This window comes from Prionailurus viverrinus, chromosome B4 (genome assembly GCF_022837055.1).
Source record: "Prionailurus viverrinus isolate Anna chromosome B4, UM_Priviv_1.0, whole genome shotgun sequence".
Classification (NCBI taxonomy): Eukaryota; Metazoa; Chordata; class Mammalia; order Carnivora; family Felidae; genus Prionailurus; species Prionailurus viverrinus.
Window position 1 is genome coordinate 50,827,315 of NC_062567.1, and position 18,876 is coordinate 50,846,190.

The 18,876-nt window shown below is 37.0% G+C and overlaps 1 protein-coding gene across 5 annotated transcripts in view; it reads left to right on the forward strand.

The window, feature by feature from the left end:
• SLCO1C1 (solute carrier organic anion transporter family member 1C1) overlaps positions 1–18,876 on the forward strand; it is a 75,411-nt gene that overhangs the window by 41,151 nt on the left and 15,384 nt on the right. For all 5 annotated transcript variants that reach the window (XM_047866456.1, XM_047866452.1, XM_047866455.1 and 2 more), the window contains 4 exons: positions 854–1,049; positions 5,069–5,234; positions 8,080–8,264; positions 10,310–10,374. In XM_047866456.1, the coding sequence (XP_047722412.1) occupies positions 854–1,049; positions 5,069–5,234; positions 8,080–8,264; positions 10,310–10,374 (612 nt within the window). The remainder of the gene's footprint in view (positions 1–853; positions 1,050–5,068; positions 5,235–8,079; positions 8,265–10,309; positions 10,375–18,876) is intronic.

Here is an 18,876-nt window from a genome sequence, read left to right on the forward strand (position 1 = left end):
GTTCAAATTGTCTATTTTTCTTGAGCTGTCAGTTTTTTCTTATAGACTTGTAGGGGTGGGTACTTTTTTTCTGATATAGGTTCACGAATTGTCTCCCAAATGCTTAGAAGGAGAGACAGGGGATTTAACATTAGATCTATCTTGTCAAATCTGGTTTTAACACTTACTAACCATGACCATAAGTAAATTGCTGTCTGAAGTGAAATTAACAATATAGCTACCTAGAGTTGTGGTAAAGGGTAAATGTGAGAGATATATCAGATGCTTACGTGAGTGGCTGGTACATCATAAGCAAATAATAAATATAAAAGTAGTCTATTAATACATTGTTGTTGTTTTTTTGTGGTGGTTGTTAAGGATACCAGACTAAGCAGACAAGAGTGTAAATAAAAATAAATTTTGTTTGGGCCAGAAAAAAGAACGAACACTGTTTCTTTGTTCCCTAAATTCCACGTGCCTATTAGTCTTTTACACATAACCTTAAAGAACATTAACTTCACCCAGTTGCCCTTTGATTGAACATGTCAATCCTGGGATTAGACCAGAAAGACATTGACTCATTGACTAACTCATTGTTTGTTGATTTTGGACTCTGTGCTAGACACTGTTTTAGGCAGACCTCTGAGACTCTGTTGGGCTATCCTTAATCCATAACCTAGACATTCATCAAAATCTCTTGATATGTCAATAGATAATAGTGAATGAATATTTCTATAACCTAAAATTACCAACTAGTCTAACAATTTGTCAGGAAGTATTATAATTTTGTATAATCCCTTAGAAAGTTTATGTCAGTGTACTCAGATTTCTTTTAGAGATTCACAAAATGACATATATATTTTTTATTCCTCAGGGCTCATCAATATACCTGCAGTGGCCCTTGGAATATTCTCTGGGGGAATAGTTATGAAAAAATTCAGAATCAGTCTGTATGGAGCTGCAAAACTCTACTTGGGATCATCTGTTCTTGGGTACCTCCTATTCCTTTCCCTGTTTGCACTGGGCTGTGAAAATTCTGATGTGGCAGGACTAACTATTTCCTACCAAGGGTATGTTCACTCATTAAGTTATCTGAGGACATTGGCTTGTTTAATCAAATTATTGATAGAATTTCAAAATAAGATAATTTGATTTTAAGCATCCTAACTATGAGAAGGAAATTATTGTTTTATTGTGAAATAGCTGACTGTACTTTGACATGGAAACTGTTGTTGTCACCAAAATCTGTCATCTCCTTTGAATTTGGTTGTCTAAGAGAAATTATTAAAAATACTAAATCTACATTTTACTTTAGGGAAGCAACCTAATAGTGGAAAATACAGACCTTGAATTTTGCCTCTGCCCATTATTAGTGAAGTGACATTGTATAGATCATTTAATCTAATCAAGTCTCAAATTTTTAAATAAGAATTATAGCTACCTTATAAAATTTTGTAAGCCTTAAGCAAGATAATATACACGGAAGTGATTAGTACTTGTGGCACAAAATCAATGCGCCATTTGTAAACAATTTTTTTTTCTTTGAACCCTTGGATAACTGGAAAGGTCTCTGTGACACTTTTTGTTCTCTCTGTTATACTCAAATCATGTGAAGTTTCAGGAAAGAATGCTATTCCTCAGCCCGGTAACCCACACAACAGCTCTCTTTAGCTCTTTGCAGTTGGTCAAGGGAATATTTATTGTGCTCTCAAACCTATGCCATCTTATGTAAGGTAGATGATTAATTTTCTTAGTTTCCAGGGTCTATCACTCCTAATACAAAGCTGGATCTTGAAGAAACTACTCTGTCTTTTCCTTTCAAGAGTCCTTGATATCACTCTACCTCTGAACAAGAGTTCCCAGAGGTAGCTCTCTTCATTCTTCCACCTAATTATGCATTTTCTATTTAAAAAAAAAAGTTATTAAGCCGCTACTATGTGCCAAGCCTATCACTGTGACTGCACTGCCTGACTGCCTAAAACTCTGCTGATCTAATGTTCTGTCTTTTGCTAGTTCAGGTGCCTCTTATTTACTGCTTGCTCTCCAGCTTTCTTCCTATACCTCCTTCCAAGCTCCCCTATCTGTCTTGTTTACATATTCCAGTCTCCAGCACCTTCATTAACCTGGTTTCTCCTGGTGTTAAGTGAACATCAACTACACTTTTCACCATCTAAAATGTGCAGGAAAATTAGTGACTGCCAAGTTTATATACCATTGCTCCTGGGAGTTACCGCAGTAATGTTAGACTTAACTGAGTGTAGCATTGACTTGGTAATAGTCAGCAATGTAGATTAAGGACATTAATTATCAATAGGAATTGCAAGAAGATTCTAAAGAGAGTAGAAGCTCTGTGTTATCTTTAACTGTCCCTATAACCCTAATGGTAGATGGACAGTGGTAAAGTACTTTGTATTTTGCAATTTACAAAACAGCATAACTTTCGTTATCTCACTTGTATCCTCAGACCATCTTTATGAGGTAAGTTTTGTTATCCTCGTTTAAAGGAAAATGTGTTTAGAAAGGTCAATTATCTCGTCAACATATAATATTCTGTCTACCGCATCATGCTGTCTTGAAGCCAGAAGCAAACACATAAACAGTCACTAACTTTTGAAGTTCAAATAAAAGTATACCCACAAAATAAATGATTAAATATTTTTAAACAAAGAAAAGATAATATATTCATTGCACGAGTACTAGCCCTTGAAAGCAGTCACCTTGAAAGACAATAACTACATTGCAATAATGCTATCATTGTTAAAGCATTCTAAAACTCCTCTTTTGCAATTGCTTTCCATATATTTCAGAATATTCTCAGTAATGGCAAAGATTTAACTTTACAAGTAGCTTTGCTATTGGAAGCTGCCAAAAGCAATGGCAGCATACCATGAAAAAGCTCTTCCATCCAGCATGACTATTTTGAAAGAAAAATCTCATTCAAGTATAAGCATTCTGACTTATTTGATTAAACTTATCTTAAAATTTTAAATAACAACACTGTAAGTACATCCTTTGTAAAATATGCAACTAATTTCCACTACAAGATTGTCCTAGATGATAAATGTAACTTACGTTTAGTAGATAACATGATTGGCCTTATAAGATACAACATGCTCCCCAGGGATTATCCTCAGTTGCTTTGTTCCACAAGGCTGTTTTGATTCTGGACACTCAACAGGAACCTTGTAGACAGCTTTAGATGTGGTAATGGAAGAAACTTTTCTTCTGTAATATTGAGAGTAAGTTTGATGTTATACCAGAATTTGGAATCCAGAGGCTTGGAAGAGTTCTCATTTTGAAGTTTGTCACTAATGAACATTGTGAAATCGAGCCAATAATTTGCCCACTTTGGACCTGATTTTTCTGATCTACCAAATGAGAAGTTGACCTAGATCTCCCCCAAAACTCTTTCAGCACCAGACTTCTGAGACCTTAGTCCTACAATATTCATAGTGGCCTGATTCTAAGCTTTCAAGGCATTTATTTATACTGTTAGATACTACCAACAGTCTCAATTAATTTAATGATTAGCGCCTTATGGAAGAGAATGGTTGAAATATTCCTACAAGATTTCTCAGGAAGCCTGTTTATACCCTTTTATTCTGTCTGAAGACATCTCAGAGGCTTTCGTTTTTATGTTTGAGGTAACCACATGCATAGGAGTTCTACCAGATGGAATATTCCATCAGTTATGAAATTATAATTGCAATCATTATATGAAATACCTCTTAGAAGGAGGTGCCAAAATGACTGATTTTTCCCCTCCAAAATAGAATAGCATTTTACTTCGACTTACCAGAAATCTGGTTTCTTAACAGCATATATCCCAAATTGTTCTTAGTGCTGGAGATACAGGAGTTAATAGAAACAAACAGTTCCTGCCCCCACTCAGTATACATGATAGTGTATGTGGGGTTTTTGTTGTTGTTGTTTTGGTTTTAAGTCTTTCAAATACTTAAGGGAAAAAATGAGAGGAGAATAAGCAAATAAATAGATTCAAAACAAGAGAGAAAAAGCAAAGAATGATGGAGTGCCAAGGGATTAAAAATAAGGTACAGGTAGAAGAGAAATACCATTGCATAAGTACCCCCTCAGAAGAATAAAGGAATATGAAAAGAGCAAGGGGAATAAGAGTAGAAGGGTTAGGTAATTCAGGTGAGAGGAAGAAATAGATGTGAAAGAGAAGGAATACTGGGAGAGTTAAAAGGGGAAGGTAAGACAGAATGACAGAGAGGGAGAGAAAAGAGAGAAGACAATCAAAATTATGTAAAGGGAGCAATTAAAACAAAAAGCCAGCTCCTTAAGGGCATATATTCTCATTCATATTTGTAACTCTCTTCTCTCTTCCCCAAGCTAGCACTTAGAAGGCTTCCACAAAATTTTTGAACACATGAACAAATGAATGGGTAAGTCATTGAAAAAGCATGTGCAAGAGAGAAAGAATGCCTTAAGATATGGATGAGCTATGTAGTGTGGGAGATTATGAAAGAGAAAAAGAGAGAGAGAGAAGTTAGATGAACTGGCAATACATTTATTAGACAGACAAATAGGATATGTAGCTCTCCAAACCAAGGTCTGTTGAAATAATGTTGACTGCTTGATTGTTTTTTTTTCTTTCACCACACCATCAGCAATGTCCATTCTACTGATGCTTAGACAACAATTCTGAAGGAAATTTACACACATGCACACATGTACATTCATACACTACTTGCAGTGCATTTCAGTAATGTCATAAATCACTCTAAAAGTTTATTTCTTTTCTCCCTTGTTAGCCATCTTCCTACATCTTTGCATAGGAATATATTAGAAGGTCCTAGACACTGTCAATTTTAGTAAAAACCATAAACCCGGAACTGGATATTATGTGAAGTTGTAAACTTCTAAAGATAACTTTCAAGAGAAAGCTGCTTAAAAGTAGACTCACATCTAATCATCAGAAGCTGGCATTTCCGATGACAGTTGTGTTTCCAAAAGGCAAACTCTGTTGGCAGTGCCATTTATATCATTCAAGAACATTGATTTTTGAAAATATTAGGGTGCCGCCTGCTTAAGAGGTAATATTTTATACTGTTACATTTCTTTTCAGAACCAAACCTGTCTCTTATCATGAACGAGCTCTCTTTTCAGATTGCAACTCAAGATGCAAATGTTCAGAGACAAAATGGGAACCTGTGTGTGGCGACAATGGAATCACATATGCATCAGCATGTCTCGCTGGCTGTCAGACCTCCACCAGGAATGGACAAACTATGGTAAGAAAGCCCTAATGTGTGTGCTTGTGATGCCTGCGACAATACATAACCACACAGCTCTGCAGGGGCTCAGGGACAAACCCAGCAGCAGACTGCACTTATAGCAGACCTGGCTCTTACTCTACCCTTGTTATTTTGTATGGATACAGGAAACATCACCGTTGCTAGTGGACTAGAGTTGTTGAAAGAATTAGGATAAGAATTAGAATCATGAAACATGTTGGAAGAGCCTTGCAATGATGTAGGCTAGTTCTCTCATTTTGCTTATGAGGAATCTTAGCCTCAAATGAGAAAGTCTTGGTCATAAGATCATATGATAAGGTCTGCATTGGGATCCATGTTTCCTGACCTCAAAACCAGTGGTCCTTGGAGGTTTTAGGGAGAGGACAAATAGAGGTCAGTGTTAGAAAGTCTACTCCAAGAGGTCTAAATCCAGGGATCACAAATTGAGGAGATTGATGATTCCAAACACTCTGCCTGAGAAATCAAGCTGATGTGTGTAATAATGAAGAGAGTAGGGGGCTCGAATGAAGGGGTTCTATAAGATGGATGAGGGAGTTGAGGTTGGAAATAAATATAAGAAATCAGTTGTGAAGGATATTAAGTACTTAAAGCATTAAGACTCTTTCTCCAATCACACCTTTATGTTTCTGCCCCAAACATAGACTCTTCCTTAGTACAAACATGTACTCTCTGTATATATGGCTAGGGGTCAGACTGCTGTCTACTTGTGCTGATGAAATCTGCCTGTATTTGACAGTCCTGGAGGGCTGAAAATTAACCCACATGTCTATTTGCATATGCTTATCAACTAGATAAGAATGCTTAGGCAAAGACATCTGTAGACACAGAGTAACATGTTGATTTTCTCTGTTTATTGTTATTTTGACATTTTATTCAGAACATGAAGGATTGGCCTCTAGCAACAGTAAATAGGACTACTTATCCATCTGAAATCTGAGCGTTTTTTTTTTCTTCCTCTTCCCTTCCCTCTCTCCTTTCTCCCTCCCTCCCATCCTCTCTCTCTCTCTTTCTCTCTCTCTCCCTCCCCCTTTCTCCCTTTTCTTCCTTTCTTTCATTCTTTCTTTCTTCTCTTTCTCTCTTTCCCATCCTCCTCCTCCTTCTTGTCTTTCAGCTACTACTTTTTTTGTCCAAACTGCTTGGAAGTTTTCCTTGACTAGAACTTCCACTTATTGAAGGCATTCATGCCAGAAACTAAGAAAGGTGCTTAAAAAAATGGATTTAAATATCATGGTCTTCAAGTAATTGGGTATTACTTTACTTTTTTTTCCATATGTGAGAACTGAGGCACTGAGATGCCTAAACTCGCATATCTTGTATGAAGCAGAGTCAAAGTTCAGAAGCCTTTTACCTGGCATTAAAAAAAAAAAAATGTTGCTACTCTTCCTTGAAAAGGAAAAGCCAACTTTATTTCATTGTTTCTCTAAAAATTCACAAACTCTTTTGTTTTTTGTTTTTTAATTTTTAATGTTTATTTATTTTTTGAGAGAGAGAGAGGGAGAGAGAGAAAGAGAATGATCAGGGGAGGGGCAGAGAGAGAGGGAGACACAGAATCCGAAGCAGGCTCCAGGCTCTGAGCTGTCAGCACAGAGCCCATCATGGGGCTCGAACCCACGAACTATGAGATCATGACCTGAGCTGAAGTCGGACGCTCAACTGACTGAGCCACCCAGGCGCCCCATCACAAACTCTTTTGTGATAAAAGTGACAACTCATAATATATACACATTTATACGTGAAATTTACAAAAATAAACTAATAGGGATTATAAAAGTTGCCTTTATATCCAAGATTTAGTTGAGGTTTATTTTTTCAGGTTTTTCCCCCCTGGTAACCATTATAAAGTCCTGTCTTCAAATTGTGACCATTTATTTAACAAAGTTTTATTGAGTGCCTGAGGACCCGTTTTAGGTCCTCATGTACAGTGTACATGTACCATGATGAGAAAGCAGACAGTTTCTGCCAGAGGTTTCATTCTAGTGGGGGTATATGATTTAAAAATAAATGATTATATAATATTCTAATGGGTAGTGATAAGCACTGTAAAGAAAAGATAGAATAAATGATGGAGAGATGGGGATAGTCTTTTGAATGGGTAGTCATGGAAGCCCTCTCTAATGAGCAGAGACCTGAGGTATGTGTGCCAACCTTATAGCTATCTGGCAGAGCTTCCCAGCAGAGAAAACAGCAAGGCTATGAGACGTGGGTAAACTTGCCATGGTTGAGGGTTTGCAAGGACACAGTGGAAGCCCATTTGTGTGGCTGAAACAGAGGAAGAGGGGGAAGATCATTGAAGAGTGAGGCTAGAGCAGAATCCATGATAGTGTGTAAGCCACTATGATTTTGGATTTTATACAAGTGTGATAAGAAGCTATTGGAAAGTTGAGAATAGTGACTGCCATTTTTAAAGGCTCACTTTGGTTACTATGTGGGTAACAGATGATAGCTGGATAAGAGTGGATGTAAGTTGAGTGTAAAGAGATCATTGCAATAACCAAGACAAGAAATAATGGTGGCCTAGACTTGGAAGTGGCAGAGAAAGAGATAAGGTATGATTGGATTTACTAGGACTTACTGAGAGATTGTTCTGTGATGTCACTAGTTTGAAGACCAACCACCTTCTGTTTGGATAAAAAAAAAAAGTTATCTATATAGATTTTACTTTGCTTGATATACCCTAACACCAAGAAGTAAAAGAATATTTACCTTATTGTTTATATAATACATATATATTATACTGTGAGGTCTTTTAAAATGAACACTTATCTTCAACTTTATTCAAATGTTAACTCAATAATTGGGACTCTTTTCTGTTGTGTTACAGATGTTTTATAACTGCACCTGTGTGGGAATTGCAGCCTCAAAGTCAGGAAATTCCTCAGGCGTGATGGGCAGATGTCAAAAAGATAATGGATGTCCCAAAATGTTTCTGTATTTCCTTGTAATTTCAGTCATCACATCCTATACTTTATCCCTAGGTGGCATACCTGGATACATATTGCTTCTAAGGTGAACACTGATTTCCCTGCCCCAATTTTAATATAATACTATAATCATCTAGAGGATTGATTTCAAATTCTGATCTATGGAATTATGATTCCTTATAGCTCTTTTAGGGAACTTGTCCCACATCCTTGTTCTAGTTTTATCCTTTTCCCACTTTGGGCTTTTATGTAAATATATGGTTGAAGTTTTTCTAGTTAAAATTTTTCAGATCAATTTTTCAGATCAGAGTGATGTCAGTGCCTACATCACTGTAGCTACTTAAAAACAGTATGCTATTTCTAATGGTGGCAGTAATATTAACCAGTGTAGACTAAGTGTGTGTGTGTGTGTGTGTCTGTGTGTGTGTGTGTTTAAGATTTTATTTTTAAGTAATCTCTTTACCCAATTGTGGGGCTCGAACTTACAACCCTGAGATCAAGAGTTGCATATGGGGCGCCTGGGTGGCGCAGTTGGTTAAGTGTCCGACTTCAGCCAGGTCACGATCTCGCGGTCTGTGAGTTCGAGCCCCGCGTCCGGCTCTGGGCTGATGGCTCAGAGCCTGGAGCCTGTTTCCGATTCTGTGTCTCCCTCTCTCTCTGCCCCTCCCCCATTCATGCTCTGTCTCTCTCTGTCCCAAAAATAAATAAACGTTGAAAAAAAAAATTAAAAAAAAAAAATAAATAAAAAGAGTTGCATGCTTTACCAATGAAGCCAACTAGGTGCCCCTAAACTAAACCTGTTTTAGATTAAACATGGTTTCACTGAATTATTGGTGATAAAATTTTAAAATACTTTAAAGATCATTTAATAACACAGTGTTTCACATTTATTATTTTAATCTGTAAGGTTATTTTTCTTGTTCTGACTGGAATTATCTGTGTGTGTGTGTGTGGGGGGGAGGTGTTCATGATTTTTTAATCAATTTTCTCTAATTCATGAATATTTGTTAATGACCCCAAGGGTTTTTGCTTATAAAACACTAAAATAATTTTTAAAACTGTGCACCACTTTTGCACATTAAGTGGACATCTAAAAATTTATCATAAGTTTAATAGTAATTAAGCATTGATTTCCAGTATATTATAAGTATTTACATTTACAAATATAATGATTTTATTTTATTTATTTTATCTTAAAGTATACTTATTTTGAGAGAGAACACTAGTGAGGGAGGGTCAGAGAGAGAGGGAGAGAACCCAAGCAGGCTTCACGCTGTCAGCACAGAGCCCAGTAAGGGTCTCCATCTCATGAATGATGAGATCATGACCTCTGCCCAAATCAGAAGTTAGACACTTAACCAACTGAGTCACCCATGCACCCCCAAAAATATGATGATTTCAATGTACATCACTCTTTTAAATGTAATCAGTGAGAATCTAGAAAAAAGATTAGATAACTAATATCATCTAACTTTAAATTATACAAAAAATCTTTTTCAGTAAATATCTTACATATTTCTTCTCCTTGTGCTTATATCTTCATTCAACTTCCCTATAGGCTTCTCATCTGTTGTAATATAATTTATTTTTGAATATTTTTTATTGATTCTCCTATCATAGAGCTCTGTTAAAAAAGTGTATAAATTCAAACTTTAAAATATTAGTTTCATAACTAGTATGGTCATTGATAAATTTTTTATTATGAAATTATCCTTGCAAATATTACTATTATACAATTAATCAAAATAACCTAAAAATATTACAAATATTGATAAAATTATTAAACATAAAACATCAAATTCATTGGAAACCAATCTTATGAGATGGATTAGGTGATTTTTAAACTAAGTCATAATATTAAAGGATGAATATTATATTATTCTAAAATTAAATTAATCAAAAGTATTATATACATCTTTAATTTCCCACAGTATATTATGGAAATTGATTAGGAAAGATAAAAAATAGAACCTGACATCAACAAATATGTTCTTCACAAAAGGGCTTAAGGAGAACCTGAATAATTGTTTTTTCAAATGGGAGCATGATTTAGAAACCATTGCCCCAGAATTCTCAGACCAGAATTGTTCTTCACTATATTTTTTTTTATAGTGCTTTTGTTGTTTTTAGGTGCATTAAGCCACAACTTAAGTCTTTTGCCCTGGGAATCTACACCTTGGCAATAAGAGTTCTTGGTAAGTATAATTTATGTTTTAATTATGATAGCCATGATAAATGTATTTTGAATACCTTTCTATGTATTTTCATAGAATTATCATGCATAACTACATAATATAGGTGGTTAGATGCATATCGTTTTTCCTTCCTTCCTTCCTTCCTTCCTTCCTTCCTTCCTTCCTTCCTTCCTTTATTCTCTCCCATCCTTTGTTCTGTAAATATTTCTTGAGAGCCAATGCTCTGCCCATGGTATAATAAAGGGATTTTGTGAAATTAGTGACATTTTTCGTTTAATAATCTTGTCTCTTCCAGCATTGGTCTATTGTCAAAAAGTTTATTCTTATTATAAAAAAGCCCTCTGAGAATAAAGGAAGATATGAATCAGTAAGAAAGGCTGAAGCTTTAATATATTTTTTTTTCAGTTATTAAAATAGAAGGAATTCTTTTGAGCTACTCTCAATGCTAGGATGTATCATTTGTTAGAAATATCAGTTCATTCATGCAATCAAAACAGTATGGCTTTGAGTTGACAATTTTCTAAATGTAATTGGAATGTTTTTTACTAGCTAGAAGATTTTTCAATATGCATTTAAGTTAAAGTCCATAGAAAATAGAGTTAATGAGTCAGATAAATTTTCTATCTGTACAAAGTTTATATTCTAAAGAAGAAAGTGAAACAATCATAAATATTCCTCTGTAATTTAACAGAAAAGAAATACTAGAGAGAAAAATAAACTCAGATCTTTAAAAAATCTGAAAATAAATAGATCTTGATATGAAATGGGTATATATGAAGATGCAGTATGGCTGCAATATGAAGATGCCATCATGGCTGGCTTTAATTCTATGACCTAAAAACAAAGATTATCTTGAAAAATGTCAGATTATCGAGACTGAAGTATGTCCCTAGCTGGAATTGGTTTCTATATCTACCTCCCTTTGGAAATGTAATGTAACCTACACTGTGCAAAAGATTTCTACTGGCTGGCTCAGTAGAGCATGTGGCTCTTGATCTCAGGGTCATGAGTTCAAATGCCATGTTGGGCATGGAGTCTACTTAAAAAATAAATAAATAAAAATAAAGTATAAAAAAAGAAATGATTCATAAAATTGATTTCATAAAAATATATCCAGCAAAACCTTGGTTTGAGAGCATAATTCGTTCCAGAAACATGCTTGTAATCCAAAGCATTTGTATATGAAAGCGAATTTCGAGAACCATTGGCTCAGTTGTGATCATGTGATGTTTGGCATCACATACTACTCAGATTGCAAGACATTGCTCATTTATCAAGTTAAAATTTATTACAAATGTTTGTTCATCTTGCAGAACACTCGCAGAACAAGTTGCTCTCAATCCAAGTTTTTACTGTACTTGAAAATGGCAAAAATATCATAAGCAAAGTCAAAAGGCAAATGATAAACTGGGAACAATTTTTTTTTGCAATTTATGTAACAAAAAATTTATAAAATCTCTGTGATAAAGAGAGCCTCTAGGTGTTAAGAACAAAAGGACCAACATGCAAGTTGAAAAATGGGTAGAAGATATGAATAGCCATTTCATAGAAAAAAATGTAAATGCCTCATATATAAAAAAATGTCAAACTCTCCCATAATAAGGAGAGCACAAATTGAAATTGCACTGATATAATATTTTTTGCTTATCAGATTTGCAAATTACCAAATGTTGTTTGCAATGTATGGGAAAATACGTACACTTAAACATTACTTTTGAGCACATGGTACCATTTCTCAATGGTCTCAACACTCAATGGAGGGTTATGTGGCAATAACTAAAAAAATTACATATAGATATATCTTTTGACGTAGCAATCCCACTTGTAGGCATTGATGCCAAAAATATGCTAGCAAAACTATGAAATAAGTCAAAGGTTATGAATGTCTCATTGTGGCATTATGTGTAATAGCAAAACTGCAGTCTAGTTGTCCATCAATATGAGATATTTAAATAAAGTATAGTGAACCCATATGATGGAATCCTATGGAGCTGTGAGGAAGAATGAGGAAAAAACTCTCTGTCTAATGTTAACAAGTAGATTAGTCAGTTCTAACTGCCATGACAGAATACCACAGACCGAAGGACTTAAACAACAGAAATTTATTTTCCCACGGTTCTGAAGGCTTGGAAGTCCAAAATGAAGCTGCCCACAGGCCTGATCTTTGGTGAGATCTCTGAGACCTCTTTTCCTGGTTTATAATCAGCTGTCTTCTCACGGTGTCCTCACAAGCATCTTAGTCTGTGTACACATGGAGAGAGGGGGAGAGCTTTGGTATCTTTTCCTCTTGTGATTAGAACACCAGTCATACTGAATTAAGTCCCCACTCTTATGGCTTCATTTAACCTTAATTATCTGCCTAATAACTCTATCCCCAAGTGCAGTCATATTAAGGTTAGGGCTTCAACATCTGAATTTTGGAGGGACATAATAGTCTATATACCAAAGGATACCCAGGATAGACTCTTAAGTGAAATGAAGTAAAATGTTGAACAATGTTCGTTGTATGATGCATTTGGTGTAAGAAGTATGGAAAAGTGGAAATATTATATGTATTTGCTAATATTTAAAAAAAGAAGCAAAGGAAGTATAAACTAAAAACATGATGATGATGATGATGGTGGTGGTGACTGTAAGGGAAGAAAGGGAAAAAGAGAGGACAGGATGGAAAGTAGAGTTTGTAAATGTAACTCTTCTTTATGTTTTAATTTGAAATTATGCAAAGGTTTTCTATAATTAAAAAACAATGGAAAGAAACTAAGACATTTTTCGAACAAACTGAAACTAGCTGTATATCATATAAGAGGGCATAACCATAAAGAAAAACATTTAGACTTAAAAGGACATGATCATTACCAAATCCACATAGCCTCACTACATTTTGCAGTCTTATCTTTAATATTAATATTGGTATTGTTATGTTGAACTATTACATATTTTTAGATAAAACAGATGAGATGTTAATATAATTAGAATCAGTATTTTCAGCCCAATAGAAGGGTGATAAAAGCATAAAATAGTGAAACCCATTCTTTTTTTTTTTTAATGAAATTTATTGACAAATTGGTTTCCATACAACACCCAGTGCTCATCCCAAAAGGTGCCCTCCTCAATACCCATCACCCACCCTCCCCTCCCTCCCACCCCCCATCAACCCTCAGTTTGTTCTCAGTTTTTAACAGTCTCTTATGCTTTGGCTCTCTCCCATTCTAACCTCTTTTTTTTTTTTCCTTCCCCTCCCCCATGGGTTCCTGTGAAGTTTCTCAGGATCCACATAAGAGTGAAACCATATGGTATCTGTCTTTCTCTGTATGGCTTATTTCACTTAGCATCACACTCTCCAGTTCCATCCACGTTGCTACAAAAGGCCATATTTCATTTTTTCTCATTGCCACGTAATATTCCATTGTGTATATAAACCACAATTTCTTTATCCATTCATCAGTTGATGGACATTTAGGCTCTTTCCATAATTTGGCTATTGTTGAGAGTGCTGCTATGAACATTGGGGTACAAGTGGCCCTATGCATCAGTACTCCTGTATCCCTTGGATAAATTCCTAGCAGTGCTATTGCTGGGTCATAGGGTAGGTCTATTTTTAATTTTCTGAGGAACCTCCACACTGCTTTCCAGAGCTGCTGCACAAATTTGCATTCCCACCAACAGTGCAAGAGGGTAACCATTTCTCCACATCCTCTCCAGCATCTATAGTCTCCTGATTTGTTCATTTTGGCCACTCTGACTGGCGTGAGGTGATACCTGAGTGTGGTTTTGATTTGTATTTCCCTGATAAGGAGCGACACTGAACATCTTTTCATGTGCCTGTTGGCCATCCGGATGTCTTCTTTAGAGAAGTGTCTATTCATGTTTTCTGCCCATTTCTTCACTGGGTTATTTGTTTTTCGGGTGTGGAGTTTGGTGAGCTCTTTTTAGATTTTGGATACTAGCCCTTTGTCCGATATGCCATTTGCGAATATCTTTTCCTATTCCGTTGGTTGCCTTTTTGTTTCCTGCTTTCTCCTCTAAGGTTTTGATGGTTTCCTGTCTCACATTTAGGTCCTTTATCCATTTTGAGTTTATTTTTGTGAATGGTGTGAGAAAGTGGTCTAGTTTCAACCTTCTGCATGTTGCTGTCCAGTTCTCCCAGCACCATTTGTTAAAGAGGCTGTCTTTTTTCCATTGGATGTTCTTTCCTGCTTTGTCAAAGATGAGTTGGCCATACGTTTGTGGGTCTAGTTCTGGGGTTTCTATTCTATTGCATTGGTCTATGTGTCTGGTTTTGTGCCAATACCATGCTGTCTTGATGATGACAGCTTTGTAGTAGAGGCTAAAGGCTGGGATTGTGATGCCTCCTGCTTTGGTCTTCTTCTTCAAAATTCCTTTGGCTATTCGGGGCCTTTTGTGGTTCCATATGAATTTTAGGATTGCTTGTTCTAGTTTCGAGAAGAATGCTGGTGCAATTTTGATTGGGATTGCATTGAATGTGTAGATAGCTTTGGGTAGTATTGACATTTTGACAATATTTATTTTTCCAATCCATGAGCAGGGAATGTCTTTCCATTTCTTTAAATCGTCTTCAATTTCCTTCATAAGCTTTCTATAGTTTTCAGCATACAGATCCTTTACATCTTTGGTTAGATTTATTCCTAGGTATTTCATGCTTCTTGGTGCAATTGTGAATGGGATCAGTTTCTTTATTTGTCTTTCTGTTGTTTCATTGTTAGTGTATAAGAATGCAACTGATTTCTGTACATTGATTTTGTATCCTGCAACTTTGCTGAATTCTTGTATCAGTTCTAGCAGACTTTTGGTGGAGTCTATCGGATTTTCCATGTATAATATCATGTCATCTGCAAAAAGCAAAAGCTTGACTTCATCTTTGCCAATTTTGATGCCTTTGATTTCCTTTTGTTGTCTGATTGCTGATGCTAGAACTTCCAGCACTATGTTAAACAGCAGCGGTGAGAGTGGGCATCCTTGTCGTGTTCCTGATCTCAGGGAAAAAGCTCTCAGTTTTTCCCCGTTGAGGATGATGTTAGCTGTGGGCTTTTCATAAATGGCTTTTATGATCTTTAAGTATGTTCCTTCTATCCCGACTTTCTCAAGGGTTTGTATTAAGAAAGGGTGCTGGATTTTGTCAAAGACCTTTTCTGCATCGATTGACAGGATCATATGGTTCTTCTCTTTTTTTTTGTTAATGTGATGTATCACGTTGATTGATTTGCGAATGTTGAACCAGCCCTGCATCCCAGGAATGAATCCCACTTGATCATGGTGAATAATTCTTTTTATATGTCGTTGAATTCTATTTGCTAGTATCTTATTGAGAATTTTTGCATCCATATTCATCAGGGATATTGGCCTGTAGTTCTCTTTTTTTACTGGGTCTCTGTCTGGTTTAGGAATCAAAGTAATACTGGCTTCATAGAATGAGTCTGGAAGTTTTCCTTCCCTTTCTATTTCTTGGAATAGCTTGAGAAGGATAGGTATTATCTCTGCTTTAAACGTCTGGTAGAACTCCCCTGGGAAGCCATCTGGTCCTGGACTCTTATTTGTTGGGAGATTTTTGATAGCCGATTCAACTTCTTCGCTGGTTATGGGTCTGTTCAAGCTTTCTATTTCCTCCTGATTGAGTTTTGGAAGAGTGTGGGTGTTCAGGAATTTGTCCATTTCTTCCAGGTTGTCCAATTTGTTGGCATATAATTTTTCATAGTATTCCCTGATAATTGTTTGTATCTCTGAGGGATTGGTTGTAATAATTCCATTTTCATTCATGATTTTATCTATTTAGGTCATCTCCCTTTTCTTTTTGAGAAGCCTGGCTAGAGGTTTGTCAATTGTTTATTTTTTCAAAAAACCAACTCTTGGTTTCGTTGATCTGCTCTACAGTTTTTTTAGATTCTATATTGTTTATTTCTGCTCTGATATTTATTATTTCTCTTCTTCTGCTGGGTTTAGGCTGCCTTTGCTGTTCTGCTTCTAGTTCCTTTAGGTGTGCTGTTAGATTTTGTATTTGGGATTTTTCTTGTTTCTTGAGATAGGCCTGGATTGCAATGTATTTTCCTCTCAGGACTGCCTTTGCTGTGTCCCAAAGCATTTGGATTGTTGTATTTTCATTTTCGTTTGTTTCCATAAATTTTTTAATTTCTTCTCTAATTGCCTGGTTGACCCACTCATTCGTTAGTAGGGTGTTCTTTAACCTCCATGCTTTTGGAGGTTTTCCAGACTTTTTTCTGTGGTTGATTTCAAGCTTCATAGCATTGTGGTCTGAAAGTAAGCATGGTATAATTTCAATTCTTGTAAACTTATGAAGGGCTGTTTTGTGACCCAGTATATGATCTATCTTGGAGAATGTTCCATGTGCACTCAAGAAGAAAGTATATTCTGTTGCTTTGGGATGCAGAGTTCTAAATATATCTGTCAAGTCCATCTGATCCAATGTCTCATTCAGGGCCCTTGTTTCTTTATTGACCGTGTGTCTAGATGATCTATCCATTTCTGTAAGTGGGGTGTTAAAGTCCCCTGCAATTACCACATTCTTCTCAATAAGGTTGCTTATGTTTATGAGTAATTGTTTTATATATTTGGGGGCTCTGGTATTCGGCGCATAGACATTTATAATTGTTAGCTCTTCCTGATGGATAGACCCTGTAACTATTATATAATGTCCTTCTTCATCTCTTGTTACAGCCTTTAATTTAAAGTCTAGTTTGTCTGATATAAGTATGGCTACTCCAGCTTTCTTTTGGCTTCCAGTCGCATGATAAATAGTTCTCCATCCCCTCACTCTCAATCTAAAGGTGTCCTCAGGTCTAAAATGAGTCTCTTGTAGACAGCAAATAGATGGGTCTTGTTTTTTTATCCATTCTGATACCCTATGTCTTTTGGTTGGCGCATTTAATCCATTTACATTCAGTGTTATTATAGAAAGATACGGGTTTAGAGTCATTGTGATGTCTGTATGTTTGATGCTTGTAGTGATGTCTCTGGGACTTTGTCTCACAGGGTCGCCCTTAGGATCTCTTGTAGGGCTGGTTTAGTGATGACAAATTCCTTCAGTTTTTGTTTGTTTGGGAAGACCTTTATCTCTCCTTCTATTCTAAATGACAGACTTGCTGGATAAAGGATTCTTGGCTGCATATTTTTTCTGTCTAGCACCCTGAAAATCTCGTGCCAATTCTTTCTGGCCTGCCAAGTTTCAAAAGAGAGATCAGTCACGAGTCTTATAGGTCTCCCTTTATATGTGAGGGCACGTTTACTCCTTGCTGCTTTCAGAATCTTCTCTTTATCCTTGTATTTTGCCAGTTTCACTATGATATGTCGTGCAGAAGATCGATTCAAGTGACGTCTGAAGGGAGTTCTCTGTGCCTCTTGGATTTCAATGCCTTTTTCCTTCCCCAGTTCAGGGAAGTTCTCAGCTATTATTTCTTCAAGTACCCCCTTCAGCACCTTTCCCTCTCTCTTCCTCCTCTGGGATACCAATTATGCGTATATTATTTCTTTTTAGTGTATCACTTAGTTCTCTAATTTTCCCTTCATACTCCTGGATTTTTTTATCTCTCTTTTTCTCAGCTTCCTCTTTTTCCATAACTTTATCTTCTAGTTCACCTATTCTCTCCTCTGCCTCTTCAAGCCGAGCTGTGGTGGTTTCCATTTTGTTATGCATTTCGTTTAAAGCGTTTTTCAGCTCCTCGTGACTGTTCCTTAGTCCCTTGATCTCTGTAGCAAGAGATTCTCTGCTGTCCTGTATACTGTTTGCAAGCCCAGTGATTAATTTTATGACTATTATTCTAAATTCACTTTCTGTTATATTATTTAAATCCTTTTTGATCAGCTCGTTAGCTGTTGTTATTTCCTGGAGATTCTTCTGAGGGGAATTCTTCCGCTTGGTCATTTTGGATAGTCCCTGGCGTGGTGAGGACCTGCAGGGCACTTCCCCTGTGCTGTGGTGTATAACTGGAGTTGGTGGGCGGGGCCGCAGTCAGACCTGATGTCTGTCCCCAGCCCACCGCTGGGGCCACAGTCAGACTGGTGTGTGCCTTCTCTTCCCCTCTCCTAGGGGCGGGATTCACTGTGGGGTGGTGTGGCTCGTCTGGGCTACTTGCACCCTGCCAGGCTTGTGATGCTGGGGATCTGGCGTATTAGCTGGGGTGGGTAGGCAAGGTGCACGGGGGCAGGAGGGGCAGGCTTAGATCACTTCTCCTTAGGTGATCCACTTCAGGAGGGGCCCTGTGGCAGCGGGAGGGAGTCAGATCCGCTGCCGGAGGTTTGGCTCCGCAGAAGCACAGAGTTGGGTGTTTGCGCGGAGCGAGCATGTTCCCTGGCAGGAACTGGTTCTCTTTGGGATTTTGGCTGGGGGATGGGCGGGGGAGATGGCGCTGGCGAGCGCCTTTGTTCCCCACCAAACTGAGCTCTGTTGTCAGGGGGCTCATCAGCTCTCCCTCCCTTTGTCCTCCAGCCTTCCCGCTTTCCGAGCAGAGCTGTTAACTTATGACCTCCCAG